We start from the raw sequence: 17697 nt of genomic DNA, 5'->3' as shown, positions 1-17697 counted from the left end.
GGTTTACAAAAACTACAGTTACTACATCTCAAATATTTACATTTATTTTAAAACTGCAACCACAGAGAGAAACATTTGTGCCCACAATCCTCCGTGGAAGTGAAGAAAAAAGTTTAAAGTTGATGACTGAATGACATTGTTGATATTGTAAGATGTGTACTGTTTTCTTGGTCTGTGGTGGGTGTTATTGCTTAGTTCATTTTCCATTAAAGCAACACTGACGCACTTTGACTCTTTTTTGAGGAATGTTTTTTTTTATAGGCAACAACTTTTGGTATCATCTTCAAATTAATTTGAATGGTTATATAGGGCCTAGGGTCATGTGAAGTGCATAGCCATCCAGGCTATGCACTTTATAGGCCTGTAGTCCGGGATGCAAGAACAACTGTCACAGCACAACATTGCAAACGCCAAAAGACACCAGTTATCATTTAAGCAAGCTTTTATCAATGCCACCTGGGCTGTTGGTGGTGTTCAGGTAGTTAGATTGCTAATTTTAGACCAAAACATGTGGTTTCCTTACATTCTTGCAGCAGTACAGCAGTACCAGAATTAATGATCAAAAGCCACTGTCAACCCAAAGAATAATAATAAGTCCCGTAGACTACTTTGAGTTTACATAATTTGTTCTTATCTCCACAATAGCATTTACAGCAGTGGTTTGGGAAGAGACTGCCCCTGTGGCCCTTGCACCATCCATTCCTCCTGGCTGAGCACTTTGTAGTTGTAGGTCTTGTAGTTGAGCATGTCCTGGGAGCGGAACACCTTGTTGGACTCATACAGGTTGCTCCAGTATGGAGGAAGTGGCTGAAAGCCAGCCAGACGAGCCAGCTCATCATTGTAGGCCCACTGTTCTGAGTCAAGCTTCAAGATGTGCCGTGTGGAGATGCCCCTGGCACGACGAGCGGCTTCGTCAAGCTCTATATCCTTCTCCATCTCCTCTTGTGAGGGGAGAGGGAAAGAGCCGTCCAGCACAGACAGGATGAACTGTGTCTGATTGAAGGATTTATGAGAGAGAAAAGTGATCAAGAAGACACAAACACCACAGCAGGGAAAGGAAAGAAAAATATTGGATACACAAAACATTAACTGTGAATTGATTATACAAATGCCCGTGCCAAAAGACTTAAAGCTGCATTTCCATGGGTACAAAGGTCTCACCTGAATGTGGAAATGCGGAAAAGGGCAGATGGCTCTGCAGATGCCCACAATGAAGAGTGATGGGAAAGCCGGGGGTATCAAGAACTTATAGAGCGGGGACACCAAGTGCTCCTTCACCTTCAGGCCTACTTGCTTATCCAGGAAGGGAAAGGTGAAATTGTACCCAGTGCAAAACAGAAACACATCAGGCCGGGCATGGCTCCCGTCCTGAAACTCCAGGGTTCCATCATCAAGGACTTTGGACACAGGGGGCGACTGCTGCACACCAGGGGGAAGGGGGCCTTTCAGGGCCTTCTGGCCATGGCTTAACACCACCTAAGGTTAATGAACAGAGGTGTATTATAAGATCAAAATAACACTTCTCAATGCCCCATATTTACTATACGTGGAGTTTTCTCTGTGTTTTTCATTTGTCTTTTCTGTGCGCTCTTCACAAGACAGGACACTGTAGTGTTTTAATGGCATAATGTAGTCACTGAAGTTTGTTAATAGCATAATGTATGGACATGCTTTCTCTTCATAAGACAGGACACTGTAGTTTGTTTATAGCAGTATGTATTCACTGTAGTTTGTTAATAGCATAATATAGTCACTGTAGTTTGTTAATAGCATAATGTATTCATTGTAGTTTGTTAATAGCATAATGTATGACCCTCAGTGCTTTCTCTTCATAAGACAGGACACTGTAGTTTGTCAATAGCATCATGTATGAACATCAGTGCTTTCTCTACTACTGACCTTTGCATTGACACTGGAGAGCTCCAGAGCGATGTCCAGGCCAGAAAGGCCAGCTCCAAGTACTACTACTGACTTCCCAGCAAAAGGCTCTGCACTGCGATAGGTATGGCTGTGCATCAAAGCCCCTGCATGTCAAATAGAAATACATGAATGTAACTGTCGTGCATGTTAAAGTAGCTGCACAACAAAGCATAACTGGAGGTGTCATCTGAGCTAACAAAATAAATTATGCTTTTGTTAAGAATTCCTTCCTTTTGTACAAGAACATGCACACAGATACACTTTTTGCTTACATGAGTACCTAGACATACACAAGCAGAAACACATTTTGGCAAAAATGATCAAAAAGATGGCTGTCGAGTAATCAGCAATAAAATCATATCTAATGATTTTATTACTTTGAAGTACAGCTCATCTCTGTGATGTCTGAGCTCTTAAGAGAAATGATTAACCAAAAACTCTACTGAACTTAATCATATAGGGTCACCGAGGGCACTTGGTGTCGCTTGGTTTCTTAAGACTTTCCAAGAATCCCCTCAGCCTGTTTAACAAGTTACTGATAACATGATTTCCAGGGATTGTACACGTGAAGTATTTTTCCACAAGCTCCTGCATATGTGTGTAAACGTATTTTTCCACAAGCTGTTGCATATGTGCTACTGTCACATAATTACTGATAATAAATGATTAAGAAAATATACTATACCCATAAAGTCCACATAATATTATCTTACACACTCAAACATGACTAGCAGGTTTCAGACTGATATACTTACCTGTGAACTTCTCCAGATCAGGGATTGCTGGAATGTAAGGTTCAAAGAAGTGTCTGATAAAATACAGATAACGCACAAATTAAATACTTGCTAATTTCTGAGATACAAAAGGAAAGAGATGTGTCTTTCAGAGAGTGAGAACGAACCCATTGCACACCATGACAGCGTCAAAGCGACTCTTGACAGCAATGCTCGGATCCATGCTATTGCTGGTGGTGACATCCCAAGCTAAGCCATGCCATCCATTCTCTTCCCTCACGGGTACAACAGCATCCACTGTTGTCTCAAACTGGAAAAATAAATGTTCACAACTGTAACAACTATGATTCTTTGATGGGCTTCTACAAATTAAAGCGCCACCATTCTTGGATTATGTAGCATTTCCATTGCTTCCATTTTCTGTAAATAAGTCCCTGTGGAATTTTTTTAATTTACAACGCAAGCCAGCTTGCACTGGTGAACCTGATCATAGATGTACAATAAAGATAACCTGGATGATGCCTTATCACACAGATCAAAAATCAGTAAAGATAACCCGGATGATGCCTAATCACACAGATCAATAATCAGTAAAGATAACCTGAATGATGCCTAATCACACAGTGACTGTGTTGAGATATGATTATAACGATATGTGATTAATGAATCAAGTAAAGTCTACCATTTCAATTATGGTTTTACTTCACAGACGTCTAACACAAACTCCGGTATTTTTTACACTGGGCCATATTTTCCCATATTTTTGGGTCAAACGGATTTTACTACGGATAAAATTCACCATGCAAGGGGTCACAATAGTGTTTAAAAGGAACATGACCAATTTTTACTCCATGTTACCTGGATGTGCTCCCTGATTTTAAAGTGGTCGCAGTATTTCTCCAAATACTTTCGGACCTCTGTGTGATGGACAAATGATGGAAGGTTGCTTTCGAAGGGGAAATCAGGAAATGACATCACCTCTTTTGGGATGTTAGTTCTATAAAATGGAAAGGTCTCATATTAAACGCATACAACGACATTGACCTATGTGGAACCTATAGTATTGTTAGTAACTTAGTAGTATGTTTATGAAATTTCACGTATTATTATTGCACTTATTTATATGCTTAAGGATAGTATTTAGCAGTTTTATACTATTGATGTGAGATATAGAACACCTCAAAATGTAACTTAAGTAGTTGATGCCATAGAAAGGACAGTCTATGTGGACAGACATGCAGGTGGTCAGTTCTGACCTGAGATCCCGGTACATGCTGCTGTAGATGGGCATGCCATTCTTATACGTGCCCACCTGCTCCTCATACACCCAGGTCCCCCCAACACATTTGGTCAGCTCATAAACAACAGGTGGAGCGAAGAGATTGGGACGGGACAGAAGATGCCGTACAGCACAGAGTCCCGCTGCACCTGCCCCGATGACAGCAACACGTAATCTACCTAGTCCAGGCATCCTGGCAGGAGATTACACTTTTATGATCACTGACCAGGGCTGCCACAATCAGGGCTATGTTCTTTCCTCAAATTGTATATATCTATGTAATAGACCAGAACTCTGAAAGAGTAAGCTACCAGGGTCTGATTCACAACTTCACCATTTGAACCATCATTGCATTCTAATATCAGTGCATGATTGCATGCTAGTACATGCCCAGCAGCTCATACACTCAACGTGAACCTGCTTTAAATATTTTTTACTGAGAATACACCTGTAGGTGGAGAACTCACATTACTACCACACTGCCTATTTCAATCAAGTTGCACGAACAAGCGATAGGAATTGATAATTGGCATAAACACATTTTGTCACAGTGATTTAGGTAGCATTATTTTATCACTGCAGCAGCATGGTCTACTCACAGTTAATCAGGATGGTCTTCTACTAAAGTTTGTGCCAGACTCCTCTGTCTCCCATACAAAAGAAAAACTCACTACTGTATATCCCACTTATACAAGCTTCATTTCATGTGACGCCCCACCCCTACAGCATCCTTTAAATTTTAACCCTTCAGGATCCGTATTCACAAAGCACCTGAGGGCTAAAGGTTGCTCCTCACTTGCCAGTTTAGGAGAAACTCCAAAAAATAATGGGCATGTCAGTACTAACTTTGGGACCTCTAGATAGGACTTCAGATAGCCTTTGTTGCTTAGGAAGGTTTATAACTGCGGGAAATCAACCAGACGTATCTCAGTGGCAGCCTTGATAAGAGCTGGTTGAATTCTAGGAAAGGGGCTTTAATGCTTGCTCTTGTATCTGCGTTTATCGTTTCCTATAAGGCCTTATGAATTACTCCACACCTTTCCTTGACATGATGTTTTCCTTAAAGGTCAAAGAAAAGACAACAGAGCGTACTTTTCGACCGCAGCCCTGAAGTCAGACATAGCAACAACTTTCCAAACTGGCCCCTACACCCTGGCTGTAGTTGGATAGTCCTTTTGCTTAGGAAGGTGCTTCAATTTTTATCTCCTTCACCATCATACACTGGACGAGGTCAAGTAAAAGTGGTTAGGAAAGGACTAGGACGTATTTTTGCTTGGACTATCTGACCACAGCCCTTCTCCCTACCCACTCTCACTCTGTTTGTACGTTCAGGTGGAGGATCTGCCACATTAAATGCTTTCCCAAACCAATTAGTGGGGAGGTGGATGACACATCCAAAGCCCTGTTCTGCATGGTGCTATGCCCCCTGTCCAACATGTTATCCAGCAATTATCAGACCATAATTAACAGCTCATCAAATTAATTAGGATATGATTTCATCTTCCACGCTCACACACACAGCTATGGGCCAATACATAAACCATAGAATACATTATAGTTCATATAATTTGACCTTACAGTAAAACTTCCTTTGCGCTCACCTTACTGACCCTCCAGACAGTATATACCAGACAAACATAACAAGTATGGGAGGACTTCAAGATTACAACAGATATGCTTTTCTGAAATGCAGTGTGGCTTAGTTATTCAAATGGTGTTTTTTCTAACTCGCCATAGACCTTAGTTCGCTTCAATCTGCCCTCTAGAGGCCAGCTCTAGTAAGTAAATTATCTTATAATAAATATCATAAACTCTAGGCCTATAAAACTGTATCTGTCAATAAGGATGTGTTTAGGCAGCTTTCAGACCAGTTCATCTAATTGATCTTGTAGGCCAACTAAACAAGGAATTATCAACACTGCAACAAATTAGGGTAAAAATTGACTGCAACGTAGGCAGAGGCTATGGAGGCTACTCCTGACCTCTAGCGGTGATCCAACAGAGAAGCAGTCCAGAGTAGAACTTGATGCCAACGCCATAATTAAAAAATATAATATGATAGGAAGGTCTCTAAATGTAGTAGCCTAGGCTATATGACTGCATCTTGTTTTGCATTTTTACTGCGTTGACCTCAAAATGCTGACATTTTGTTTTGGTAAATCATTGTCTTCCCTCTGTTCAAAGATTCTGTCTTTATCGATTCAGAAAAAACTTTGAAATAAAAAAAATATATAATATTAGCCAACATGTTACTAGATTAAAACATTGAACACCATTAATCATACTTAATCATCGTTGTATGACAATGTCAGCACAGTGTGGCAACGAACAATACTGGAGCTATTAAGTCACTCATGTTCTACCTCACACATCAGACAATGAAATCTGGCGCACAATATTGTTGATGTTTTCTCCTAACATTTTCTAGCTTCACAACCAGGATCAGTCCAAAAGCAATCGCTGCGAGCAGGGTTCGAACCTGCGCGGGGAGACCCCATTGGATTTCAAGTCCAACGCCTTAACCACTCGGCCATCGCAGCCCCATGATGGTAATCATGTAGCCGTGAATAACGTAGGTGTGTACGGATGTATTAAGCGTACGATTCTTCTCGAAATTTTTAAAACTGTATTAAAGCCGTTCTTTCAAATGTCCCTGTGTACAACGGAAGTCCCACGCATGTGCATTCAGGCAGCAGCAGAAAGCAGGAAGAGGAAGAGCCAGGTTGCATAGCAGCGACGATAGCTTTATCAGAGAACATGCCTATTCAGTGCAGACCTAGTTTGAAGGGGAGCTAAATCTGATTACCTTGCAGGGGTTTTCAACCGGGTGTTTGCTGCTCCCTGGTGGTCTGCGACGGCATTGCAGAGGGTCCGCGATATGAGCCTATGTTGATCAGTTCACCATTTACTTTGTTTATTTTTATAAATAAACCTGGGCCCGTAGACATATTTATGTCAATCTAAAAAGTCTGAAAAGCCAAGTCGCATTGCCAAAAATACTTATGTATACCCATATTCAATGAAAGAAATTACACTGACACGTGCTATGGGCGGAATATATGCAAGGGGGTGGGGGCGTGGCAGGGCGTTTAGTGATCTACCCTGATAATTTTCACATATTTCAGGCGCGGGGGGAGGGGGCGTGGCGGCGGCGGGTACAAACATGAGAAAGAAGGGTACAGGACTGTAAAATGTTTTGGGAATCACTGGCACATCAGTGTGCCGCTGATTACTTTCTTGTCAAAATGGTGGTCCCTGGGACAAAACCAGTTGAAAGGACATAAATGTATTATTATATTATATACATATATATGATTCTAGTTGAAAACACTTTTGAAAGTCTTTTGACTGACTGATTTTATGAAGGCTGAGGTAGGCTACACCTCATTCTCACCCCCATATAGGCAGTTTAATTCAGAATAATTGTATAGGTGCTAATGAAATGACATGCACATAATCTACACATTTGGTTGGTTGGAGATTCCTGTTTGTGTTTGACCTGATTTTAACCCCATGTCATTGTGGTATATGGGCCATTCTACCGAATTGGTGCAAAGTCAGGTCGGAAATATTTTGATTTTTTTTATGTTTTATTCCCAAAACTTTGTCCGTCCGATGTATATTGTACCATATCTAAAGTACACTTGTACCATATCTAAAGTACACTTATCTAGTAAAAGAACAGTCAATTTTTATATTGTATTTTCAGAATGTGTTGGAATGTTTTTCCTCTTCCAAAAATTGTCACTACCGAAACATCACATTTACTATAGTAAAAAAGTATTATTATTGACCTGTTCAGATTGTGTTTCCTTCCCTTCTCTGAAGAGTATTTTTACAAATATTTCTTGAAGGTTTTTACAATGAAATCCATAAAAATGAATTTTTTACCAAACTTTCAAGTTCAATTTATACAATTCATCAAAATCTAAGTGCAATATTTCTTTGTACAATGCAAAATACTGATCATATTGATTCCAGAGTTGTTCATTGATGAAATTGAACATACATTAATCCAATCAGTATCATAACAATTTAGTTGATTACTCAATATACTTAATTTTTTACAAAACATCCTGTGTTTCGGTAGTGCTGCACTGTTTCGGTAGTGACATCCAGTGTTTCGGTAGTGACTGCACTGTTGGATGGATGTTCATTTCTCTCCCAAAATCTTCCAAAAGGTGCTCTGGGCCGCCCTTTAGTCCACACAACACATTTATTTAAAAATTATGGGATTGAACTACTTACCATTTCATTTTGTCACTACTGAAATCATCAGGTCACTACCATATGTTTCGGTAGTGACTGTTTCGGTAGTGACAATTCTAGCTAACTTTAAGCATAAATAAAGAATTCTAACAAGCACACGGCATGCAAATACATCTTTGAAGAGGTGAACACACATACAAACATAAGATTTTCCATGAAACCCCAAAAGGTTTACTTAACTGAAGAAAACATGCGTTTCGGTAGTGACAATTCTTAAGGTTACACGTCGATTTTCAGACTTTGGAACACATTTATACAAAAACTATGGGATTTAGCTACTTACCATTCAACCATGAGGGTCAGAGATGCAGTGTCACTGCATGGTCAAAAATGCAGAGTCGTGGCTAAAACACAGGCTCAGCCAATGGACTAAAACTCTTGTGTTTCGGTAGTGACATGAAAACTAGGGACATGATTTTTTGAGTATAGAAAATTGATTTAAAAATTAAACCCACAATAAATCTAAATATTCCAAGTTCTGTTTCAACCCAATCATAAAGATCTTTGAAATGAAATCATTGAAAAAAATCAAAAAAAATTGAAAAGTGTTATTTAAAGGCATTGAAATTTAGATGTCAGGGTTGGGGACAGCTACTTCCCAATAGAAAGTACCCTATAAATGATGATTTTGTATATATTTAGCTTATCACTATCTCATGCAATGCATTGGGTTTATATAGACCATAACATTTTCTAATTAAATATCTATGCCTAAACACCTAATTGTTTTGTAAATAGTTTTTATTGTTGAGGGACTGCATATTACACGAATTCGGTAGAATGGCCCATATACAATAAATCGATTTATCTCTCTGCTAATCAAACTGATTGAGACCCACTGTACAACTGGCGATGCAATGTATTTGTTTGTAAAAAAAATTCAAACCAAATGCAACATTACAATGACATAGATATTCGAGGTATTCAAGAAATATCATATCACACAAGGCCATTGTTACAAAACAGAAAACAAACAACCAAACAATCACTACATAGCTGCACAGCGATACAAATCCCCTCCACTGACCCATACCATGATATACAGTACATAAGGTCTATCATTACATCATTCCTACTGATCCCCATCCCCCAAAAGACGCAGTGACTCTAGTCTGTCATTAAAACGTCTCCTCCAACTCAAATTTTGCATCGTCAGTTACATTTCCAAAGGCCTCTTTGCTGCAGAAATAATGCCATATCAAATTGAGGTCCATATTTAGGGATTTGTCTTTAATTGATCACACTTGGTAACAAGAAAATGACACGTTTCTAAAGATTAAGGGGGCTATGGGCTTATCGGCGATATACACTACAGCTCAGTAGGTGGCGGTATAATACAGGAACAGCTGGTCTACCAGTTACAAAACTCAAAGAAGGAGAAGCCCGGAAGACTCCTACCATAACTAGGAAAAATGGCGTCCGGCAGTGGGGTTGGTAGAATTCTTCTATTTGAAATGATGTTAAGCTGTATATCGTCCAATGTTTTGGAAGAAAGGATCCTGCTTAAGTTAGAAAACATGTATAATTTTAGTACTGCATAACATTTGTGACACAACAACGTCCTTTGTCTAGCTAACGTTAGTTGATTCAGCTTAACTGTTAACGTTAGCACTTGCTACATAACCTCTGCATAACGCTTCATATTCTCGTTGTTGGTCAACATAGTCAGTGATGCATCTTCTAATTCACACTTACAGCAAGATGAATTAAACCCAACCAAATATTTAGCTAATTGTACAGCTTATGTCAAGTTTATTAGTTGCTGAAATGTAACTAGTAGCTGGTGCTGTGGCTTTCTAGCATCGATACAAGATAATCGTTGTGTTTTGTCAGATGGTTGTTCCAGTAGGTAGTGGTTTTTAAAGCTGTTATCTGTAATGTTTGGGTTTAACAGAACAAGAGTGACAGCTTTCGGCGCAAGTGGGACAAAGACGAATACGAGGAGCTCGCGCAGAAACGACTCAACGAGGAACGGGATAAAAAAGATGGTGAGTATGTTTATGTTAAGCCTCGCTTACACCTTCGATGTAAATTGTTCAATTTAAAACTGGGTATTCTGAAATTGTGCTGGAAAAGTGGTTGCACAATTCGTCACAGAGTCTGTTGTGATTGTTATTAGTAGTGGTTGCAGTGAAAAATCAAGTGCAGATTGTCTGAAGGGGCTCTACCTGAATGCGAACTGTCCAGTTATATCCAAGGAGGCTGTTGGGGATGGCTTCAGCCAGTTAGCCTCTTCTTGGTCAGTGATGAAATTGATCATGCTGGCCAAAGTTCACTTTACTTATAGACTTCCCTTCAGAACTATGCATCTCATCAGATGCAATGCATTTCTACATGTCCTTTCCTAGGTTTTTAAACACAGAACACTGTTTCCCACAACATTTTTATATCGGCTACTATTATTACATTTTCAGCTCTGTCTTGGTGACATATCATTTACATAACATTTAGTCATTTAGCAGACGTTTTTGTCCAAAGCGACGTACAAGGGAGAGAACAGTCACGCTACAAGCAATAGAACCTGGTCTAACAATAAATACTACCTTACATTTAGACATATTTAAAAAATGTTTTTTTTAAAAGTGCGGGTTGCAAGTTAACCACTAGTCGAGGTTCCATTTAGGGCAGGAGGTGCTCTCTGTAGAGTTGGGTCTTCAAGAGCTTCTTAAAATATATAAGATATATATGTGTAGGTTCATTGATTTTGTGATTTGGAACTGGGCAGTCTTTCAAGTGGAGATGGCATGACACATTTTATTTGCAACTCATTTTTGTCACCTCAACACGCCTCAAGCACCGGTTTCCCCTGCTTGGCCCGAGAGTAACCGTCAGGCCAAAAGCCAAGAGGAATCCCTGAGAAGTCACGACCAAGCCCTGGAAGTGCCAATGGGAAACTCAACTGGCCTTGACACACACTAGCTTGCCTGGGCTTGGCCCGATAGTGGAAACATGGCTAATGAATCTCCTTGCCTTGGAGGCGACAGTAGCCTACTTTGAACACTAAAACAGAAGAGACGTTTTCATGCCAGTATAAACAAAGATGGTCTGTAGTAGGGTTACTCCCTGGTTAGCAAGATGGTACACTGGCATTTCACTCCAGTGGTAAATCAGATCATTGTCTATCAAAGGAGCACACTCCTTTGTTCACCACATATGCTGATATAGCTCTGACAGTCCCACAGTTGTTAGCCAGCTTGCTCATCAAGGCTTGCTGACAGGCTCCAACAGGTAATTTCTGTGTGCCTATGACTTGCTAACTCGTATGTACAGTAAGCGATAAGTACAAACCATAAACCATTCACCAGTCACTCTCCACCAACAGGGGAAATTAGAAAGCTCTTAATAATACAAATTTTAAGAATGACTGATGTTAATTCATCATGCCAAAAGAACATTTGTTGGCAAAACAAATTACGTTGGCTCACTCTACAACATTCATCTTTGTTTAAAATGATGAACCGCTGTGTCTGTTAAGCTTCACATTCAGTATATTGATAACTGTAACAGTTTACCAGATGTAATCAGATGGAAAATTATTTTTAACAAGAGTATGAATGGACTTCTGACATTATGTTGTGTTTATTTGTTTTAGGCAAACCTGCACCCCCAGTCAAGCGGGAGCTCCTGCGGCATCGAGACTACAAGGTGGACCTGGAATCTAAACTGGGGAAAACCATTGTTATCACAAAAACGACACCACAGGCGGAGATGGGCGGGTATGTGACCCCTAATGGCTTTCTGATCACCGCCAGTGGCAGAATTTCTGATTGCATTGCAGTGGGAGGATATTTGTCTGTCAGGATATCTTGAAGCAGCAGTAACAAGTGGTTATCTGAAACTAGAGAGGTAACTAGCTAAAACCCATCAGACATTTAATAGACATGATTTAAAAACCAAAAGGTTGACTGAAAACTTAGAGGTTTAGTGCTGTAATTACTCACTATTTATATCAGTTAATGTGTTTATTTAGTTTATATCAGTTAATGTGCTTATTTTTAGTGGATGGTTTGGGATTGTCTTTTGGCAGACAACCTTGTGGAAAAATAATTATATAATAATAAATGTTTATCAAGTTGTGGTGTTGTTGTTTTTGAAGGTATTACTGCAACGTATGTGACTGTGTCGTAAAAGATTCCATTAACTTCTTGGACCACATCAATGGGAAAAAACGTAAGTATATCATTTTTTATATCGGAATACAAAGAATATGTCTGGAATGTATATTTACCTTATAGTTATAGAATTATTTTAGTAATTTGTTGATATCTGATTCCATGCTTACTTGTTGGATCTAACATGGGTCTCACCACTGCAGTTTAGAGAGCAAATAAAAACTCTTCATTTTCTGTTCTGTCTTTGTAGATCAGAGAAACTTGGGAATGTCCATGAGGGTGGAGCGCTCTTCATTGGACCAGGTGAAGAAACGTTTTGAAGTCAACAAAAAGAAGATGGAAGAGAAGCAGAAGGAATATGATTTTGAGGAGCGGATGAAGGAGCTTCGCGAAGAGGTCAGTGGTGAAATGGAAATAATCAATTTGAAATTACGGTTGCTAAATCTAAATCTTGGAACAAATATAAATGCATGTGAAAAGTGGTCAAATGAATGGTGTGCTAAAAGTTTATATTGCTTTCATTCTGGACGTAAATAGTCTGTCTCTTTGTTCCCTTTGTGGTGATTGGAATAGGAGGAGAAGGCCAAAGCTTACAAGAAGGAGAAGCAGAAAGAGAAGAAGAGGAAGGCCGAGGAGGATCTGAACTTTGAAGAGGACGATGAGATGGCTGCCGTCATGGGATTCTCAGGATTTGGTGCTGCTAAGAAGAATCATTGAAAATAAGAACAATTTTTTACTAAAGGAGTCAGTCAGACCTGTCCTCCTCAGCTGCAGTAGTCAGTTGAAGTTCAGCTTGGGTTTTTTTTTTCTCAGTTTTTTTATTTTTTTTTAAACATGGATCAAAGTGTAAAGTATGTGCTTCTATGAACTCATTCTCTACATATAGGTGCAAAGGAGGCCCCCAACAGCTATTTGGATAGGTAGGCACACGTAGTGTTGTTTGTGTAACACTACCACCAAAACCAAGAGCCATTTGGTGGTGGTATGATTTTGTTTTTATGATCCCTTATTTTTAATTTAATGGATTTTTGTATATAAAAAATGAACAAAGAAACTTGAGTAGATTTGTTTTTATTCCTCAAATGAAGACTTGAATTAGTTTGCACACTACTACTACTACTACTACTACTACTACTACTACTGCTGCTACTACTACTACTACTACTACACTGTTACCTCCAGCATTTCACATGTTGTATTTTATATTACTGTTTCCTGTCATCCTTCCACATTGAATTGGACATCCCTACTAGATTTGTATGTTCACTACCAGTGGTGTATAAAGTACCCAAAAGCCATACTTGAGTAAAAGTACAGATACCTTACTGGAAAATTACTCAAGTAAAAGTAAAAGTCAACTTTTAAAATACTACTTGAGTAAAAGTATAAAAGTATCTGATCTTTACTGTACGTATCAAAAGTACTCTTCTGATATCAAATGTACTTTAGTATTGAAAGTAAAAGTACAAGTAAATGCTGTTAATAAAAAAAGCAAAGGGTCAGAATTTTGAGAATGATTAATTTTATTCAGACTAAAATGAGCAAACTTATAAACATGGGCTGGTTTGAACACAATAGGCAATACTAAAGCACCACCGAAAGTAACAAGCCAGTCACTACTTAAAACTGAAACATTTTCTGTTCATCTTCAAAAGACGTTGGTTCTTAAAATTGCGATAATTCAGTCTCGCTCTTCTTGGGCTGAAGACTATGAAATCAGAGCTGCCAACTCTCACGGTTTCGCCGTGTGACACATTCTTTTGCATGTTTTCACACGCACTCACGCCACACATCCAATTTCTGGGCCGAGACGCGTTCGCCCCTTTTCAAACTCCCCGACGGTAGATAGTGCTAAGGAGTGCATCTATAATAACCATAATCACTGCATAGACATCTTTGAAAAAGCACGGAGGTGATGCACACAGTACCTCTGCCTCAATGAAGAGGGCTTGCGAAAGCCCACCGGTCGGGTTTATGCTGGTTCTGCCGTTGCTTCTCTTCTAGTTTTGTTGGCTAACATTAGCTAACACTGTGGTTTGCTTTCTCCATCAATTCGTTAAGGACACGATATGGACAGTTAAAAACCCCACTGCATCAAAGCGGCCATAACAACGAAAGGCCTAGTACGTGAAGGCTTTGCATGTCAGTAGGTAATGGAATGTAAGCAAGCAAATTTAGCCAATGCTACTATCCTGCTATCTAAACAAATGCGCAGAGCCAATGCTAACTTATAGATAAGATAGCTAGGTGTCTGACTAGATCCCCTTCTCGTTTTGTCAGAGGGTTAGAACCCCATCAGTCCTGAAGTTAGTGACAGAATTAGAGTTACAAAGAGAAGAGAATCCATCGCTGAAGAAAATATTCATCTTCAATCTGAGCAGAGACTAGGTATGTTAATGGCATGTGGTGCAATTAAGTACTCACTTAAACCTTAAATCTTGAAAAAAAATATTTGTTTGTGCGTGTGAACTTTTTGTTTGGTGAACAAACTCAGCTCAGCTTTCATAACAAGCAGCAGGAGAGCTCCTCGTGGTATACGGGACTCTCAAAACATCATAGCATTGTTTATTTCGGCTGCTCACATAGCATTTATGTTTTTATTAACAGGCCAAAGAAAAGGCTGAAAGTGGCATTGAAGATGTCCTGTACTTTTTTGGAAGGTTAGTTTTTTCTTTAATTATTGTCATCATCTTAGCTAAAATGCTTTTGATGAGGTATGTTCACACCTAAACTGCACATGAGTTATTCTTGTATGGCTTTTCCTCAAAGATGTGTATGAACTGCTGCTGGTTGATGATAATATACCTATAACTTAACAACCTGTAACTCTACTTTTATAAATGGGTTTCCCCATCTCCTCCCGTACCATGGGCCAGAGGAGCATGACCACCTGGGTGAGGAGTTTCTGAATTATCAGACCATGCCAACAACCTCTCTTCAGGATGAAAAATGGAAAGCTTCTGGGCTGGAATGGCAACAGGGAAACATAAGGTATCATTTTTTTTGTCTTTCTGGCAGGTGTGGCTACATCAGTTGCTTTTATTGATGCATGCATATATTGTGTCATACATGATGCAAACCTTGCATGTTGTATCAGAACTTTGTTACAGTATACTTACAGTATTAATCAAAACATGGTATGTTTTTCCATTGTGTCTTGGTTCATTTTCCATAGGTGACAGGAGCCAAAGAATTTGAGAGGCTTGCGGCAGTCGCCAAGCTGGTCCTGATGTTGCCCCATTCGAATGCAGATGCTGAGAGGGTGTTTTCAGTTGTGGGACTGAACAAAACTAAGACCAGAAATAGCCTGATATTTGATGGCCCACTGTCCTCAATAATGGCCATAAAGATGGCCGACCTGAAGTCCCGTTTCAAATGGGAGCCCCCCTCAGAGGTCATCAAGGCCTCCAAGAAGACCACAGGCCAGTACAACCTTGCCCACAGATCTTAGAAAATTACTAACCAGCTTCTGATCTGCATCTGATACCTAATTTTTTGTTATTTTTGTCATGTGTTGATCCATTGTATTGCTTAAAAAGGCTACTGTTAAAGCACTTTAAGCACTTTTTTTGTTTGATTGAACGTGTGGTGGGAGGCTTTGAATAATGAAATTATTAACTGATCATAAATAATCTCCTTCTTGTAAGTAATTATTAACAATGTAGGTTATGTTTCAGTTAAGAATAAGTTGAATACCATGGTAATCAAAATGTCAATCAACCTACCTTGGTCAAATCTTAAACACAGGTCTATTAATTAGGGCTATATTGTGGTACATAGATAGTCATTGAGGCACAACAATAGTATTCTTGTTAAATGTTCAGCTCAAGTCTAGAAGGCCCTACAACAGGGGGGTCGGCAAGTAACTTGGGCCGTGGACCAGTATTTTTCCTCGCCACTAGGTGACGGGCAAGAGTCTGGGTTGCTGCCTATTTAGACGCTGCAAAAGGTGCCCCTTACGTGACATCGCAACAACTAGGCCTACATTGGGAAAGAATAGGTCAACTTAAAATAACTAATGATAATAAATCATGTGAATGAGCCCCTTGGTAGTCTGAGAGAGCCTGTAAAGGGGAGTGTAAAGACAATTTTGCATTCATCTTACCCGGTTTCACTAATGGAAAGCCCATGTGTCTCATATGCGATGAAGATGTCGCGGTTTGCAAAACATAAACCTATGTTTTTTAATTTAGCTCTGATGAGATATTCTTGTTTCAACACTTCTGTCGAGCTGAAGTTCAGTTAAAGACGAGTGATGAAATAAAAAATGCAAATCATAGTGCCCTGGTGTTCTCTATCATTTCTGCTTATCATCAGCTTGCCTAATTCGTGAGCCTGTCGACCGGGGGGGGGAAAACGCTGCAAAAGGTTCTCCATAAGTGACCTCGAAACAACTAGGCCTACATGGGGAATGGATAGGTCTACTTAAAATAACTAATGATAACAAACCATGTGAATGAGCCCATTTTAATGAACTCTATCTTACCCCCCTCTGTCAATATAGCCTGGCCTATTGTGAATAATAGCAATGATGGACTTCTTTCAACATTGAGCCTCCTAATTAGACCTAGGCTACTACTTGGAGTCTATCTTAGGCCACTTTTATTTCAAAATATTTGGTTGACGCACCTCCTTACAATGAAACAATGTTTATTGTTTGGGGAAAATATTGTGCAGAGAGAAGTTAGCAAAGAATTAGCTGGGAACGATGTCTTTGTCAAAAGGTCTGAAGAGGAAAGTTGACAACCAAAACAGCCTATGAAGGGAAATGGAAAGACCATTTGCTTTCATCTTACGTAACGAAGTTGTCGTAACGAAGTTGTCGCGGTTTGCAAAACATAAACCTACGTATGATTTTTATTTTTCAATAATCTTGTTGCAACACTTCTGTCGAGCTGAAGTTCAGTTAAAGATGAGTGATGAAGAATGCAAGTCATGGTGCCTAGTGTTCTCTGTAATTTCTGCTTAGCATCAGCTTGCCTAATTCGTGAGCCTGTCGAAAAAAACAAGATAAAAAAAAACCTCTGTTACGACCGGAATAATCTGACGGACCTACAAGTCATGATCAGATGAAAATGAATCAGAATAAGTTCAGGTATTGCACATCTTTAGCATACTAGAATGCAGGAAATAACATCTACTTAAACAAAAAATGTCCTGGGGTTGGACCTTCAGCTATGTCTTTGCTTCACAGAATGTAACCAATGTTGTCCATCTCCAGTAGGCCGCCCCTATCAACGACTTTGGGCCCCACAAACCACCAGAATGCAGGGCACAACATGGGTACAACGCCAAATTAATTCCAATTCCCTGAAATCTGAGACACCAACTTGTGTGGCTGCGTGCGCAGCAAGATTTTGGTCAACCTTGACAAAATTTCACT

At 39.5% G+C, this 17697-nt stretch overlaps 3 protein-coding genes across 3 annotated transcripts in view; 2 read left to right on the top strand and 1 right to left on the bottom strand.

The window, feature by feature from the left end:
- Positions 1 to 648: 648 nt before the first annotated feature.
- On the bottom strand, positions 649 to 4125 carry LOC308365155 (uncharacterized protein; the record flags this gene model as incomplete). Its single annotated transcript, XM_080838499.1, has 7 exons — positions 649 to 993; positions 1162 to 1476; positions 1900 to 2024; positions 2676 to 2728; positions 2822 to 2964; positions 3513 to 3651; positions 3911 to 4125. 7 exons carry the CDS (start codon positions 4123 to 4125, stop codon positions 649 to 651), a joined length of 1335 nt encoding a protein of 444 aa, XP_080694625.1.
- A 5468-nt stretch (positions 4126 to 9593) lies between these two features.
- On the top strand, positions 9594 to 13314 carry zmat2 (zinc finger, matrin-type 2). The gene is made up of 6 exons (XM_080838498.1): positions 9594 to 9632; positions 10097 to 10190; positions 11795 to 11918; positions 12299 to 12372; positions 12565 to 12710; positions 12888 to 13314. The coding sequence occupies exons 1-6, from the start codon at positions 9615 to 9617 to the stop codon at positions 13029 to 13031; spliced, it is 600 nt and encodes a 199-aa protein (XP_080694624.1). The 5' UTR covers positions 9594 to 9614; the 3' UTR covers positions 13032 to 13314.
- A 1840-nt stretch (positions 13315 to 15154) lies between these two features.
- Positions 15155 to 17697, top strand: part of LOC308366162 (zonadhesin-like) — a gene marked incomplete at both ends in the record, with an annotated part of 36571 nt that continues 34028 nt past the window's right edge. Inside the window, 2 exons of the mRNA XM_080839797.1 lie at positions 15155 to 15208; positions 15490 to 15740. Coding sequence (XP_080695923.1) covers positions 15155 to 15208; positions 15490 to 15740 — 305 coding nt within the window. The remainder of the gene's footprint in view (positions 15209 to 15489; positions 15741 to 17697) is intronic.

This window comes from Sprattus sprattus (assembly GCF_963457725.1).
Source record: "Sprattus sprattus genome assembly, chromosome: 5".
Classification (NCBI taxonomy): domain Eukaryota; kingdom Metazoa; phylum Chordata; class Actinopteri; order Clupeiformes; family Clupeidae; genus Sprattus; species Sprattus sprattus.
Note: the sequence above shows the minus strand (reverse complement) of the source record. Positions and strands in the feature narration are given on the sequence as shown.